Genomic DNA, 17,820 nt, shown 5'->3' with positions numbered 1-17,820 from the left:
CCCAAGTTGATGTAGTCTCTGATTTATGTGGCCCTTTCTGTCTCTTGGGCTCATAGTTACCTTGTGTCTTTGGTGTTCTTCATTCTCCTTTGATCCAGGTGGGTTGAGACCAACTGATGCATCTTAGACGGCCACTTGCTAGCGCTTAAGACCCCAGACCACTCTCCAAAGTGGGATGCAGAATGTTTTCTTAATAGATTTTATTATGCCAATTGACTTAGATGTCCCCCGAAACCATGGTTCCAACATCTGCCCTTGCTACACTGGCCTTCAAAGCATTCAGTTTATTCAGGAAACTTCTTTGCTTCTGGTTTAGTCCAGTTGTGCTGACCTCTCCCGTATTGTGTGTCTTTGTCTTCACCTAAAATAGTTCTTTTCTACTATCTAATTAGTTAGTAGCCCTCTCCCTCCCTCCCCCATCTCATAACCATCAAAGAATATTTTCTTCTCTGTTTAAACTATTTCTTGAGTTCTTATAATAGTGGTCTTATACAATATTTGTCCCTTTGCAACTAATTTCACTCAGCATAGTGCCTTCCAGATTCCTCCATGTTATGAAATGTTTCACAGATTCCTCACTGTTCTTTATCGATGCAATGTATTCCATTGTGTGAATATACCATAATTTATTTATCCATTCATCCATTGATGGGCACCTTGGTCGCTTCCATCTTTTTGCTATCTTAAACAGTGCTGCAATGAACATGTGTGTGCATATATCTGTTCGTGTAAAGGCTCTTATTTCCCTAGGATATATCCCAAGGAGTGGGATTGTTGGACCGTATGGTAGTTCTATTTCTAGCTTTTTAAAGAAGCGGCAAATCGATTTCCAAAGTGGTTGTACCATTTTACATTCCCACCAGCAATGTGTGAGTGTTCCAATCTCTCCACAGCCTCTCCAGCATTTATTATTTTGTGTTTTTTGGATAAATGCCAGCCTTGTTGGAGTGAGATGGAATCTCATTGTAGTTGTGATTTGCATTTCTCTAATGGTGAATGATCGTGAGCATTTCCGCGTGTATCTGTTAGCTACCTGAATTCCTTCTTTAGTGAAGTGCCTGTTCATATCTTTTGCCCAATTTTTTAAAAATAATTTTTATTGTGCTTTAAGTGAAAGTTACAAATCAAGTCAGTCTGTCACATATAAGCTTGTATACGCCTTACTACATAAACTCCCATTTACTCTCCCCCTAATGAGTCAGCCCGTTCCCTTCTTCCAGTCTCTCCTTTCGTGACAATTTTGCCAGTTTCTAACCCTCTCTACCCTCCTATCTCCCCTCCAGAGAGGAGATGTCAATACAGTCTCAAGTGTCCACCTGATGCAAGTAGCTCACTCTTCATCGGCATCTCTCTCCAACCCACTGTCCAGTCTCTTCCATGTCTGATGAGTAGTCTTCGGGAATGCTTCCTGTCCTGGGCCAACAGAAGGTTTGGGGACCATGACCGCTGGGATTCTTCTAGCCTCAGTCAGACCATTAAGTCTGGTCTTTTTATGAGAATTTGGGGTCTGTATTCCACTGTTCTCCTGCTCCCTCAGGAGTTCTCTGTTGTGCTCCCTGTCAGGGCAGTCATCGGTTGTGGCCGGGCACCATCTAGTTCTTCTGGTCTCAGGATGATGTAAGTCTCTAGTTCCTGTGGCCCTTTCTGTCTCGTTTTGTCCAATTTTTATTGGTTTATTTGCCTTTTTGTAGTTGAGTTTTGCAGTGTCATGTACGTTTTAGAGATCAGGCGCTGATCCTAAATGTCATAGCTAAAAATTTTTCCCAATCTGTAGGTAATCTTTTTACTCTTTTGGTGATGTCTTTGGATGAGCATAGGCGTTTGATTTTTTGGAGCTCCCAGGTACCTAGTTTCTCTTCTGCATTGTTACTAATGTTTTATATACTGTTAATGCCATGTATTAGGGCTCCTAATGTTGTCCCTACTTTTTCTTCCATGATCTTTACTGTTTTAGATTTTATATATAGGTCTTTGATCCATTTTGAGTTTGTTTTTGTGCATGGTGTGAGGTATATGGGTCTTGTTTCATTTTTTTGCAGACGGATATCAAGTTATACCAGCACCATTTGTTAAAAAGACTGTCTTTTCCCCATTTAACTGACTTTGGGCCTTTGTCAAATATCAACTACTCATATGTGGATGGATTTATGTCTGGATTCTCAACTCTGTTCCATTGGTCTATGTATGTGTTGTTGTACCAGTACCAGGCTGTTTTCACTACTGTGGCGGTATAACAGGTTCTAAAATCAGGTAGAATGAGGCCTCCCATTTCGTTCTTCTTTTTCAGTACTGCTTTACTTATCCGAGGCCTCTTTCCCTTCCAATATGAAGATGGTGATTTGTTTAGTGCAATTCATGGATTGGAATTGCACTAAATGTATAGATCACTTTTGGTAGAATAGACATTTTTATAATGTTAAGTCTTCCTATCCATGAGCAAGGTATGTTTTTCCACTTCTGTACGTCTCTTTTGGTTTCTTGCAGAACTGTATTGTAGTTCTCTTTGTATAAGTCTTTTACACCTCTGGTAAGATTTATTCCTAAGTATTTTATCTTCTTGGAGGCTACTCTAAAGGGTGTTGATTTGGTGATTTCCTCTTCTTTTTGTTTGTGTAGAGGAATCCAAGTGATTTTTGTATGTTTATCTTGTATCCTGATACTCTGCTGAACTCTTCTATTTTAGTAGTTTTCTTGAGGATTCCTTAGGGTTTTCTGTGTATAAGATCATGTCATCTGCAAATAGAGATAATTTTACTTCTACTTTGCCAATCTGGATGCCCTTTATTTCTTTATCTACCCTAATTGCTCTGACTAGGACCTCCAGCACAATATTAAATAAGAGTGGTGATAAAGGGCATCCTTGTCTGGTTCCCGTTCTCAAGGGGAATGCTTTCAGACTCTTTCCATTTAGGATGATGTTGGCTTTTGGCTTTGTATAAATGCCTTTTATTATGCTGAGGAATTTTCCTTCTATTCCTATTTTGCTGAGAGTTTTTATAATGAATGGGTTTTGAACTTTGTCAAATGCCTTTTCTGCATCAATTGATAAAATCATGTGATTCTTGTCTTTTGTTTTATTTATATGATGGATTATATGAATTATTTTTCTAATGTTGAACCATACCTGCATACCTGGTATGAATCCCACTTGGTCATGGTGAATTATTTTTTTGATATGTTGTTGAATTCTATTGGCTAGAATTTTGTTGAAGGTTTTTGCATCTATGTTCATGAGGGCTATAGGTCTGTAATTTTCTTTTCTTGTGGTGTCTTTACCTGGTTTTGGTTTCAGGGATATGGTGGCTTCATAGAATGAGTTTGTTAGTATTCTATCCTTTTCTATGGTCTGAAATACCTTTAGTAGTAGTGGTGTTAACTCTTCTCTGAAAGTTTGGTAAAACTTTGCAGTGAAGCCGTTTGGGCCAGGTTTTTTTTTTTTTTTTGGAGTTTTTTGTTCACCTTTTCAATCTCTTGTTATAGGTCTATTTAGTTGTTCTACCTCTGTTTGTGTTAGTTTAGGTACGTAGCCTGTTTTTAGGAATTCAATCGTTTCTTCTAGGTTTTCAAATTTGTTAGGGTACAATTTTTTGTAGTAATCTGATTTGATTCTTTTAATTTCAGTTGAGTCTGTTGTAATATCACCCATCCCATTTCTTATTTGGGTTATTTGCTTCCTCTCCTGTTTTTCTTTGTTGGTTTGGCCAATGGTTTATCAATTTTTTTCAAAGAACCAGCTTTTGGTTTTGTTAATTCTTTCAAATGTTTTTGTTTCTATTTCATTTAATTCTGCTCTAATTTTTATTATTTGCATTCTTCTGGTGACTGAGGGTTTCTTTCATTGCTCTCTTTCTATTTGTTCAAGTTGTAGGGATAATTCTTTGATTTTGGCCTTTTCTTTTTGTGTATGTGTATGTATTGATATAAATTGACCTCTGAGCACTGCTTTCACTGTGTCCCAAAGGCTCATTCTCATTGGAGTCTATGAATTTCTTTATTCCATCCTTATCGTCTTCCATAACCCAGTCATTTTTGAGCAGGTTATTGTTCAGTTTCCAAGTGTTTGATTTCTTTTCCTTGCTTTTTGATTTCTACTTTTATGGCCTTATAGTCAGAGAAGATGCTTTGTAATATTTCAATGTTTTGGATTCTGCCAAGTCTTGCTTTATGACCTAATATGTGTTCTATTCTAGAGAGCGTTCCATGTGCACTAGAAAAGAAAGTATACTTGACTGCTGTTGGGTGGAGTGTTCTGTACATGTCGATGAGATCAAGTTGGTTTACTGTGGCATTTAGATCTTCCATGTCTTTATTGAGCTTCTTTCTGGTTGTTCTGTCCTTCACCAAAAATGGTGTGTTGAAGTCTCCTACTATTATTGTGAGTTATCTATTTATCTTTTCAGTGCTGTTAAGAGTTTGTTTTATGTATTTTAGAGCTGTCATTGGGTGTGTAAATACTTATTACGGCTATGTCCTCCTGGTGTATTGATCCTTTAATCATTATATAGCATCCTTTCTTTTCCTTTGTGGTGGATTTTGCTTTAAAGTCTATTTTGTCAGAGACTAACATTGCTACTCCTGCACTATTTTGATTGTTGTTTGCTTGATATATTTTTTCCATTCTTTGAGTTTTAGTTTGTTTGTGTCTTTCAGTCTAAAGTACGTCTCTTGTAGGCAGCATATGGACGGATCGTGTTTTTCTATCCATTCTGCCACTCTCTATCTGTTCATTGGTGCATTTAGTTTATTTATATTCAGTTTAATTATTTTTTTAATTATTAATAGGTATGAGTTTAATGCTGTCATTTTGATATATTTGTTTTATTGACAGCCTGTTCCACTTAATTTCCTCTACTGAGTCATTTTTCTTTATACATTGTGTTCATCTTCTTGTTGTGGATTTTGTATTTGCTAAGTCTTTATGTTTTTCTTGTTTTTTATTTTGATGTGTAGGACTGTTAGTTTCCTTTGTGGTTACCTTAATATTTAACTCTATATTTCTAAGTTTAAACCAATCTTTTATTTCTTGATTGCCTTGACTTCCTCTCCATATGAAAGTTCTATGACTACATTATTTCGTCCCTGTCTTTTGTTTTAATGTTGTCATCTTTTACATATTGATGTCTCTGTTTCCCTATTTTCACTGTTTCAGCTTTTATTTATTTTTGTGACTTCCCTATGTGGGTTGATATCTGGTTGTTCTGTCCTGTGTTCTAGTCTTTGGTTGTTATCTGATTTTATTGATTTTCTAACTGGAGGACTCCCTTTTGTATTTCTTGTAATTTTGGTTTCATTTTTACAAATTCCCTAAATTTCTGCTTATCTGGAAATGCCCTAATGTCGCCATCATATTTGAGAGACAATGTCATTGGATACTTAACTCTTGGCTGGCAATTTTTTTTTCCTTCAAGTCTTTATATATGTCATCCCTTTGCTTTCTTGCCTGCATGGTTTCTGCTGAGTAGTCAGAGTTTAGTCTTAGTGACTCTCCTCTGTAGATGACTTTTAATTTATCCCTACCTGCTCTTAAAATTATCTTTTTATCTTTGGTTTTGGTAAGTTTGATTATAATATGTCTTGGTGACTTTCTTTTGGGATCTATCCTGTGTGCAGTTCGATGAGCTTCTTGGATAGATATGTTCTTGTCTTTCATGATATCAGGGAAGTTTTCTGCCAACAAATCTCAAGAATTCTCTCTGTGTTTTCTGTTATCTCCCCATTCTGGTACTCCAATCACTCATGGGTTATTCCTCTTGAAGGAGTTCACGTAATTCTTAAGGTTTCTTCATTTTTTTGATGCTTTTATCTGATTTTGCCTCAGATAAATTGGTGCCAAGTGCTTTGTCTTTAATCTTACTAATTCTCACTTCCATGGCCTCAATTTTGTTCCTATGACTTTCCATTGAGTTGTCTAATTCTGAAATTTTCTTGTTAATCTTTTGAATGTGTTTGCTGTGTCTCTATGGATTCTTGCAGCCTATTAAATTTGTCATCATGCTCTTATATAACCTCCTTAATTTCCTCTGTTGCTTTCTCTGTGTAGTCCTTGGCTGGGTCTGCATTTTGAATGATCTCCTCCCTGATCTCTTGAAGAGCTCTGTATATTGATCTTTTGAATCCAAGACCTTCTGTTCCTCTGGGAATTTTTTTTGATTCTTTGTTTTAGAAGCTTGCTGAAGCCATCATGGTCTGCCTTTTTATGTGATTTGATATTGACTGCTGTCTCTGAGCCATCAATAAATTATATTTATTTATTTTATGTTTGCTTACTCTGTCCTAGCTTCTTGTTTTGTTTTGATATGCTCAAATAGGCTGGTCATGTGAGCTACTTTGATTATTGGTGTCTTTGAAGCTCTCACATCCTTTTATTAGGTGGTTAGAGCTGTCACTAGGTATGTGAGCCCAGGAGTCTGCTTCCTTTTCTTGTGTAAATCCAGCTCATGTGTCTAGGTTGTTGGTCATTGAGTGTGTGGTGTAGACTCTCACCTAAGTCCTAGATGGGTAGGGCTATGTAGGGGTGACTGGAGTAGGCACAGGTATCTCACTGCAGTAGGGCGTTATGTGCTGAGCAAGGTAGGGAGTGATGACTACCCCTGAGTGCTTGGGTGGAAGGTGTGTCCCTGCTCCCTAGAGTACATAGGTAGGTGGTTTTTGCAGCCACACTTTGAGCACCCAGGGTTGTTGGCTGGAAGAACAGGGAAGTACTACTTATTCTTGGACCCCTGTCAGATGTGGCTAGGCAGATTGGGTGGAACCACCAGTCCTCTTGCCCGTGATGTGGGTAGGTGAGGACCCTGCTTAATGGGCAGGATGGCATCAAATGTCACAAATCTGCCACTCCCCTTTAGCTATTGCAGTTGAAAATAGGCTTCAGTTACATACCCTATTGTACTGGGCTAATGAGGCCCTACACTGTTGAAATGGGTCCACACAGTTCTAGGCAGGGGTGAAAGGCAGTCAAAGTCCGTGGACCGTTTTATGCCTGTTCCTAGGCAAAGGGGCTATGCCCACCCTGAGTTCCCGGCTTAGGGGAACTGGCAGATTATTTTTTTCCTGTTTGTTAATTTGGTTCCGCTTCAAAGCTGGGAGAATATCTTGGGGCATGTGACGAGTCCCACTTTTAGCCCAGGTGGTGCAGCAATCACTGAAGCCAGACCAGGACCAAAGCAGATGGCGAGGGGGAGGATAAGTGGGAGAGAGGTACTTCCCAGACAGGGGAAGGGTTTTTTGATCCCATGTGGTAGGTTAGACAATAGTACTTAACTTTTCGCAGATTCAGCACCACTACTCCCTGGTTCTGGATGTTTGAGCAGACTCTCCCTGCTTGGTTTCTCCTGGTGTGAAAAATGCGTCCCAAGCACTACTGCTTGCCTCAGCCCATCCGCACCAGTTGATCCAGGCTGCAGGGTGCTGGCCATGTCAGGTCTGGCATATCCTCTCTGCTTCTGAACTGTCTCTCCCTCCCCCTGCTACACTTAGTCCAACTTATCAACTTTGTCTTTGATGTTCAGGGCTCCTGGATTGTCGTATATAATCGATTCACTTGTTTTTTCTGGTCTTTGCTTTGAGAGGGACCACAGGAAGCATCTGACTACTCCACCATCTTGGCCCTACCTCCTAAGGTTATGATCGTAATCTTATAGATTAACAATAAACGTCAGAAAGATAATTCTGAAAAAAAAATATCCAATAAGAAGCATTTCTCTTTACCATCCACCATGGTCAAGCTAATCCCTATTCTTATCCAACCAATCAATCTGGACATTGTTGTTGTTAGGTACCTTTGAGCCAGTTCCAACTCATAGCAACCCTATGTACAACAGAACTAAATACTGCCTGGTCCTGCACCATTCTCACAATCATTGCTATGAGTCCATTGCTGCAGCCACTGATTCAATCAATCTTGTTGAGGGTCTTCTTTTGTTTTTTTTTTTTTTTCACTGACTCTTTACTAAGAATGATGTCCTTCTCCGGGGACTTGTCCCTCCTTATAACATGTCCAAAGTATGTAAGATGCAGTCTTCCCATCCTTGCTTCTAGGGAGCATTCTGGTTGTACTTCCAAGACAGATTTGTTTGTTCTTCTGGTAGTCCATGGTATATTCAATATTCTTCCCAAACACCATAATTCAAATGTATCAATTCTTCTTCAGTCTTCCTTATTCACCACTGTCTAACTTTCACATGCATATGAGGTGATTGAAAATACCGTGGCTTGAGTCAGGTACATCTTAGTCCTCAAGGTGTCATCATTGCTTTTTAACACTTTAAAGAGATCATTTGCAGCAGATTTACCTAATGCTATGTCATTTGATTCCTAGGCTGCTCCTTCCATGGGCATTAATTAATGGTCAGAGTAAAATGAAACCCTTGACAACTTCAGTATTTTCTCTGTTTACTATGATGTTGCTTATTGGTCCAGTTGGGAGGATTTTTGTTTTCTTCATGTTGAGATGTAGTCCATACTGAAGGCTATAGTCTTTGATCTTTATCAGTAAGTGCCTCAAGTCCTCTTCATTTTCAGCAAGCAAGGTTGTATCATCTGCATATAGCAGGTTGTTAATGAGTCTTCCTCCAATCCTGATGCCCCATTCTTCTTCATATAGTCTGCCTTCTCAGATTATTTGCTCAGTATTAAAAAAAAAAAAAATTTTATACAGATTGAATAATTACGGTGAAAGGGCACAACGCTGATACACACCTTCTCTGATTTTAAACCTCGCAGTATCCCCTTGTTCTGTTCAAACAACTGCCTCTTTGTCCATGTACAGGTTCTGTGTGAGCACAAGTACGTGTTCTGGAATTCTCATTCTTCACAATATTATCCATAATTTGTTATGATTCACACAGTTGAATGCCTCTGCAGAGTCAATAAAACACAGGTAAACATTTTTCTGATACTCTCTGCTTTCAGGCAAGATCTTTCTGACATCAGCAATATCCTTCGTTCCAAGTCCTCTTCTGAACCCAGTTTAAATTTCTGAATGTTCCCTCTCCATGTACTGGTGCAACCATTTTTGAATTATCTTCAGTATAATTTTACTTGGAAGTGATATTAATAATAATGTTTGATAATTTCTACATTCTGTTGGATCATCATTCTTTGGAATGGGATCTCTTCCAGTCTGTTGGCCAGGTAGCTGTCTTCCAATTTTTTTTGCATAGATGAGTGAGCGCCTCTAGCACTACATTCATTTATGAAACATCTCTATTGGCATTCCGTCAATTCCTGGAGTCTTGTTTTTCACCAATGCCTTCAGTGCATCTTGAACCTCTTCCTTCACTGCCATTGGTTCTCAATTATATGTTACCTCCTGAAATGGTTGAATGTCGACCAATTCTTTTTGGTACAGTGACTTTTTGTATTCCTTCCATATTTTTTTATGCTTTCTGTGGTGTTCAATTTTTTTACTCATAAAATCCTTCAATATTACAACTCAAAGCTTGAATTTTTCTTCATTTCTTTCAGCTTGAAAAATGCTGAGTGTGTTCTTCTCTTTTGGTTTTCTTACTTCAGGTCTTTGCAAAATTCATTATAATACTTTACATTGTCTTCATAAGCCACCCTTTGAAATCTGTTCAGGTCTTTTACTTCTTCATTTCTTTCTTTCACTTTCACTATTCTACTTTCAAGAGCAAGTTTCAGAGTCCTTTCTGACATCCATTTTGGTCTTTTTTTTTTTCTTTCTGTCTCTTTAATGATCTTTTGCTTTCTTCATGTTTGATGTCCTTGATGTCATCCCACAACTCATCTGGTTTTTGGTCATTAGTGTTCAATGCATCAAATCTATTCTTGAGATGGTTTCTAAATTCAGGTGGAATATACTCAAGGTCGTACTTTGGCTCCCATGGACTTGTTCTAGTCTTCTCCATCTTCAACTTGAACTTGCATATGAGCAATTGATGGTCTGTTCCACAGTCAGACTCTGGTCTTATTCTGACTGATAATACTGTGCTTTTCCATCGTCACTTTTCCATTGTCTCTTTCCACAGATGTGGTCAATTTGATTCCTGTGTATTCCATTTGGTGAGGTTCACATGTATAGTCACCATTTATGTTGTTGAAAACAGTATTTGCAGTGAATAAGTCATTGTTCTTGAAAAATTCTATCATAGAGTTTCCCTTCCTTTACATGGGATCCTAAATGAAATACACTGATCCTTCTCTCATTTTCTTCTCTATACATAAAATGTCAGGATTTTATGTGTTTTATATGGTTGTTTTATTATAACTCTATATATGAAAGGCAATCCTGAGTTTGTAAATTTAAGAGCTTTACTGAGACAACTGTTACATATCCTGACCTAGAGAAACCTGAATTTGTCTTTTAGCTCCATGAACCTCACCAGTAATCTATAGTTCATGGCTTTATGCTAGAAGAGTCATTGCACATATAGTTAGGGGGGTTCCTCTAAAATACAACTTGAGAAATACTCCAGTCACTTACTGTCTGTCTGGCTTAACTAACAGTTTGCACAAATAATCACACTAAACCTAATATCATGTGCTTTGTCTAATGAACAAGAAAATAATGAACAAGAATATATGTTAAAATTTTTGAATAACTACTAAAATTTTAGTAATTTTGTAAGCTGTTTGATTCAATAAATAAGCAGAGCTACGATCATTTCAAATAATCACGCAAGTTATAGCCCAAACTTGAGCTTAATCACATATCAAATTAGACTATATTTTCACTGGCAGAACAAATAAGCTTAAAATTTGATCATATCAAGAGATTCTCAAATCATACCCCTAAATTCTATTGCCCTGTGCTTTCTATTCAAATTAGCATTTTTCTTCACAGGTATTATTAATTATTTTCTGACCGAAATTACCAGTGCCATCATATCAATTTTTGCCCTAGCTTTGCATTTCTAAATAGATTTTAATCAGTCAATTAATAGATATTAAGGATCTGATTTTTCTCCATGCTTCCAAATGTTAGAGATATGAGGGCAATAATTTAGAAAAATGACATTGTCACTAATTATATAATAATTTTTATCTTTTATGTGGCTTTAGTTACAAAAAGAAGGTAATCATTCATTTCATTTCTAAGTGATTACATGCTTTTTCAATATTTCAGTGTATGTCACTATCAGGGGATCTGGCTTGAGCTATGCTTGATATTTAAAAACAAAACAAGACAATTTTAAAATATAGATTTTACATCAGCTTATTAACATGAAAATGCAATACATTCCCCTAGAGAGGATTATACAACAGCTACAAGAATACTTTAAAGATCATATAATTTTATTTAACATGAATATGCTGTTATTAAACTAATCAGTTAAAACTAGCAAGCAACGAACATCCAAACAACAACCTATTAATATTTTGCATTGTCTATATCATTCATTAACTTGTTAACTCAATTCTCAGCTGTCATATGTGCTTTTTTTTTTTTTAACCAAATACAGTCATGGGGCTTATTAGAAGAAAATGAATTGATTTCCAAGGAAGATCATTGAACTTTTTAATGCCAACATGGCAATTAAGACAAAACATAACCCATACACGTACTTTACACAACAGAAAGCAGACAGATTCTAGAAAAAGCTGACATGCACAACATAAACATGTGCAGCATTTATTTACTATACTCTTCTAAATGTATCTTATGCACAATGAAAACTCAATAGTGTAAAAAATATCATTGTTCCTGATTTTCACAAGTTTACTCATATTGGAAGTGCATGTAGGAGTATGAAAATCACAATCTGAATGAAGTTTGTTCATGCTGATGTCAATAACTGATTTCATCCAGAAAGCCTTGGGGCACTGATGTTAAAAAAAAAAAAAAAAAAGATTAATTTTAATTCTTTCTTACTAAGGAGTGATATTTGGGAAGTTTATGTTTTTACTCCCCCCCCCAAATAAATTAAAAAAATAAAGACTTCTCTATGAAGAAACATTTTTAAAATGAGTGAAAAGAAGAAAAGCACCATAGAAAATGTGAAATATAGAATTAGGAAACAGGCTTGCTGACGAGGTCTTCCATGTAATTTGAGTGTCTGCAGAAGAATGTACTGCAAATGTTTAAAATCAGATTATAACCACTTTTACATATATGATTGCTTATATTTTCAATTATTTCTGCAAAGCTTTTCTCTTCAATTATTTGGACAAATGTTAGCAGGGTTGTACAGCAGCATTAAAACTGAGTTCTCTGCAAAAGATGGATAAAATATACTTCCACATCCCATTTTTGCCCATTGCTCTCCAAGTGAAATTTCCTTTAATAATTCACTTAGCATTAAGAAAGAATAACAGAAAGCTCACAAACTTGCTTTCATTTACATTCACATTCAGGAAGTGCTCGTCTGATATAGTTCAGCTGATAAATATGAACCTATGCGTTTATCAAATCCCTAAGAAGATTATCTAAATCAACTCCGTGTAATTACCATTCACCATCTGTTCCACCAGGGCCTGAGCTGATCTGCTGGCATCTTGCAGTTTTCTGAACTTCTCGGCTTTTTCTCGCTCTATGGCCTGCAGCATAATAGCAAAGGTGAGTATTTCGATACAAGGATTGTGAAGCTACACAGTAATTATAACTTCTACTTGCCCTTTCAAGCCTTAAGCTATTTCACTAGTTCAGTTTATCCTGTGAACCTAAAGACTTTTTCAACTTTTTTTTGGCACCAAAATGGCAATGAAAGCACAAGCCATTTTCATCCTGAATTGCTACTATTTTTTAATAATAGGATTTCAAGTCTTAACTTTTTTACGTAACAGTTTCTGCTGCTTTGTACTTTAAGACTAAAAAAGAGCCAAAAAAGGCATACCAGAACAAACAGTGAAAGGATAAAGTATCAGAGAATTAAAGTAGAAGTTATCTTTTTAAATATATACCACTGAAATTAATCCTAATAATACAAACATACATTCTCTCTTACAAATCAAATTGAGAATCCAGTAAATATATACAATGGAAGAAAATACAGTAGCATGAATAATTTAGCAGACAAAATATCTAAATGCAAGGCTGCAGACTAATTTTTCTTACTAAAATTGTCAAAGTACTCCCATTTCCAAGGATAAATAGATTCAAAGAGTTTTCTAAATTCCTTTGTTCGGATCTCCTAACCAGTTAACTCTTCAACAACAAAGTTATTTGAATTAACAAGAGCTCTCATTAGATACTGTTGAGTTTAGCTCATAATGTCTCTACAGAGACAAAAATTTTAAACCACAATGTAGCAGAACTCCATACTGAGTCATTAAAAAGATGTGGCTGTAACCATATACATTCTATATCCTAAAACATATATATGTTACACGTCTTACCCACGGAAAAAGCAAGCTATAATGCAGTTAATATATAGTAAGAGCAGTATTCTTGTGACTAAATGTAGCATTATAAAGAGGTTTCACTTTGTGGCAGCAGTCTATTCTGCATCAGATGATTTTTTTAAAGTTTATTTAGATCTACAGGCTTTTAAGCAAACATTCCAAGATGTAATATTAGAGTACACGTGAGAAAGCATATACTAGACACATGCAGACTCCGTGCAGTGCTATCCAGTAGAGCTTTTCTGAAACGGTGAAAATATTGTATATCTGCATTGTCCAATACAGTAGCCACGAGCCACATGTGAATATTGAGCACTTGAAACATGGCCAGTGTGACTGAGGGAATTTTTTTTTAATTTAACTAAAGTTAAATTTAAGAAGTAACTTGTGTCTTGCGCCTACTGTAATTGTGCAGTGCAGAAATAGTGCTTTCTCTCTGAAAGCAAATAGTTCAATGTATTTATTCAGATAATATGATGACCTCAGAAATACTTTCAAAGAAATACATAATCATTGGGCCTAGACTAATGCCTGAGGATATCAAATGACAGAAATGCCTATGAAATAACCAATAATTTTTACATATTTGAAAAAAAAAAACTAACTCATTTAAAGAAATAACCACAGTTTAGTAGCAGGGCTTTCTTTTTATTTCTTTTAAAAAGTTCCATAAGCTAAAATTACTGTTTTCAAGGTCAATACTACAAAATACTAAAAAAGCAAATGGCCAAAAGAATATACTCCAGTTAGGAGCAGCTGCAATGTATAAAATACTAATTAAAACTGAGCAGATTAAATAAAGAGTAAAATAAAAGTCTATAAAAAATGATGGTCTTTGTTTGTTTTATTATTTTAAGTACTTAGAGCTGAGAAATATACATTTTACATTATGTTGTCAAGAGTATAAAATGAAAACTTAGTTTTATCTCATGGGTCAGAAAACTCCAAAGGTGATAGACTCATTTTAATATCTTAAATTCTACTTGAACATTTCAAAGCATACAGATTGCAGCATTTTGGGATTATATGCTCCCAGAATCCCATACCAATTAGCAGGTGAAAATTCTGGGTTATCTTGAATGTCAGCTCCACAAACATATTGTTTCCACAAGCATGGGGACAACCGTAGAAGGTTGTAACTGCTAGTTGAACTGAAATATCCATGAAAATAACGTGGCCACAACATCTGGCTAAAGGTAACCCATTGCTGTCAAGTCCATTCCGACTCATACCGGCCCTATAGGACAAAATAGAACTGCCCCATAGAGTTTCTGAGGAGCAGCTAGTGGATTTGAACTGCCAGCCTTTTGGTTAGCAGCCGAATGCTTAACCACTGCACCACCAAGGCTGCAGTTAAAGGTAAAAACCCACAAAATGCTCTAAAATTCACATTTTCTCAACTTCTCAAATTTGCATTCTAAATTCTCTAGCTTAGCATCTTATTGATACATGGGTTTTCTAACACTTTAAACTTGTTCTCCATTGAAAGGTAAATGCTATTTGTTAAGTTTGTAAAGGACTCTGAGCACTTTAGAAAAAAGGAAGGTAGATACATTGTGAGGAAATTTAGAATATTCACAACTAGTGAGAGGGACAGTAGGATATGGGGTTTCAAAAGCTTGAGAGCATCAAATGAAAAAGACCGGGAGAGATATTATGCCACAACAAATAAACTGGTGTTTTTTTGTTTGTTTTTTAGTTACTCAATTTTACAGTGATCCTATCCTATTGAGTTTCTGCCTTTTTTTTTTTATATGAAATCACATAAAGAGTACATTCAGAACACCATATCGTCTTCATCAAAGAGGAAAAAAAATATCAACAGCTATATTAATGTCATGATCACAATCTCTTAATTATGAGCATCAAATGAGAGAATCAATTAGTATTATGAAGCAAGGGCCAAACATGATAATTGAATATCTCAGAGGGTTCTATTTAAGCTGTTCGATTGACCATAGTATTTCAGTTATTCTAATATAAATAACAACAGCAACAAGAGTGACAATAACAACACAACAATTTATGCAATACCCCACCTCCACTGTCGTTGAGTCGATTCTGACTCTTAGCGACCCTATAGGACAGAATAGAACTGCCCCATAGAGTTTCCAAGGAGCACCTGGTGGATTCGAACCGCCAACCTCTTGGTTAACAGCCATAGTACTCACCACTACACCACCAGGGTTTCCACTTTATGCAATAAAAAAAAAAATTATTCTCCCAATTGATGGAAATTGAAACACAGGTTTGAAAACACTGGCATAGCCACAGTAAAAGCAGAGTTTTTTATATTGTCTGCCATAATATAGTTTATGCATATCAATTCATATGTATGTCATAATTACCCAGTGAATTAGAAAGAATCACCACTATTTTATCACATTTTATATAAGAGAAGACAGAACATCAAGAAAATTAAGTCATATACCTAAGGTCATACAGCTAGTATGTTGCTCATACAACTAGAAAGTTTCAGGTCCACTATTAGAACACAACTCATCTATTTCTAAGTCTAGCACTCTCTCAAATATGTTCAGCTGCTTCTAGGGGTATTTTAATGGAAATTAATCAGACAAACTTGGGCATATCTGATTGCAAGTCATAGCAAACGTGACCATTTAGTTTGGATGTAGTCAGAAATGATATTCAGAATGTTACCATCAATGCAGCATGGGAACCAAGACATAAGAAGAGATGCCTGGTCACTCAGAATGGACACTGACAATTGACAGGGTATCAACTCTGTTTACAGCGCAATTACCGTACTGCATCACTGTATAGATTCCCACACGCAAACTGAGTAACTGGTGCATAAAGAGATGTTGTTGTTCGGTGCTGTAGAGTTGATTTTACTCATGACAGCCCCACGTGACAGAGTAGAATTGCCCATAGGGTTTTCTAGGTTGTAATCTTTCTGGGTCTGGGAGCAGATTGCCAGGTCTTTCTTCTGTGGAGCTACTGGGTGAGTTCAAACCTCCAGCCTTTCTTTTAGCAGCTGAGCTGCTTAACCATTGTACTACCAGCACTCCTTAATAAAGATATAAGTCCCATAAAAAGCAGTTAAGGATCTCTTCATCCATCATACAGATGATATCTGGGTTCTTTGAGGTGATACCAATTTAAAGAAGTTATTGGCACCTACAAATTGGCCTTGAGAAGGGTGAACAAGACAGTAAAGAGTCCACCAAACATTTCATTTCAGATACAGGTGTAGGTGGTTGATTAAAAATGAGAAAGTTTAAGGTGGCAAACAGATGGCAAAAAAATGTAATGAAAATAAAAATTTTAGAGTCATTCTATTCTCAGTTGGTTTGCATTCTATCCCCACTGCTCCTTAGCTCTATGACTTTTGGGAAGGGATTCAAATCCTCTGAGCCTGAATATTTTCTATGCACTGTAATGATAATGATGCCTACCCTCCAGAACTTCTCAGGGAATTAAGGAAGCTATTCGTATAATTTATTACCTAACTATAGACAACAGTGTATAGTAAAATGGAGAGTGATGACTAATTAAGATGGAACAAATGGCATGATATAAACCTAGAGTGTTTTAGACAAACTGAAACACATCATCGTTCTAATTAAAGGTGATATCATTAATATTAATAACAAGTTATAAGGAATACTTATTGACACAAGAGATGTTTAGAATGCGTTGCTCACAGAAATTTGTGAGAAGTGTCCCAGTAACCACATGTAAAAAGCGTTAAGAAAGCTGAATTCATCAAAACCACTGGAACTACCTTCTTTTCCTGGGGTGTGACCATGCATGTATTCACCCTCAAATGAAATATATGAACTTCTGTTTGAAAACAGGTCTGACTAGTAGTTCCTAATCCAGTTTACCTCATGTCCTCACCTCAACAATACACAACCAAAAAGTTAAAAAAAAAATCATACATGGAAAATGGAGCCTGAAGAGATGTATGGTGTGGAAAAAAAAAAAAAGTTAGGACATATTCCTTACTTTTAATGTAGATTGTGCGACACCAAGGAGAAAAATTGGAATTCAGAGATATACCTTAGGGTCGCTATGAGTCAAAATTGACTCGAAGGCACTGGGTTGGGTTTATATGTATATACACACAACAACAACCCATTGCCATTGAGTTGATTCTGACATACAGCGACCCTATAGGACAGAGTAGAGCTGCCACATATGGTTTCCAAGGAGCAGCTGGCAATTTTGAACTGCCAACATTTTGGTAAGCAACTGTAGCTCTTAACCACTGTGCCACCAGGGCTCCATATATATATATCCCTACTCCTTTACTCAGTCCCTTCAAAACTCTGCTATCAATGTCACCATTGGTCTCCTTGTTTCTATATTCAATGGCCGACTCCCAGTCCTCCTCTTACTTATCATCTTCATTTCACCTAGAGAACTCCTCTTTCTTCTTAGGTTTCTTTCTCAAATTGGCTTCCTGGACTTTGTGCACACAGATTTTTCCTCCTACTTCAAGGATCTCTTTGAGGTTCCTCCTCATCCCCCTTGCCTCTCAATTTGGAGTGT

At 36.5% G+C, this 17,820-nt stretch overlaps 1 protein-coding gene across 12 annotated transcripts in view; it reads right to left on the bottom strand.

The window, feature by feature from the left end:
• Positions 1 to 17,820, bottom strand: part of DMD (dystrophin) — a 2,447,064-nt gene that overhangs the window by 1,536,930 nt on the left and 892,314 nt on the right. For all 12 annotated transcript variants that reach the window (XM_049872854.1, XM_049872851.1, XM_049872858.1 and 9 more), the window contains one exon: positions 12,411 to 12,498. In XM_049872854.1, coding sequence (XP_049728811.1) covers positions 12,411 to 12,498 — 88 coding nt within the window. The remainder of the gene's footprint in view (positions 1 to 12,410; positions 12,499 to 17,820) is intronic.

This window comes from Elephas maximus, chromosome X (genome assembly GCF_024166365.1).
Source record: "Elephas maximus indicus isolate mEleMax1 chromosome X, mEleMax1 primary haplotype, whole genome shotgun sequence".
NCBI lineage: Eukaryota > Metazoa > Chordata > Mammalia > Proboscidea > Elephantidae > Elephas > Elephas maximus.
Note: the sequence above shows the minus strand (reverse complement) of the source record. Positions and strands in the feature narration are given on the sequence as shown.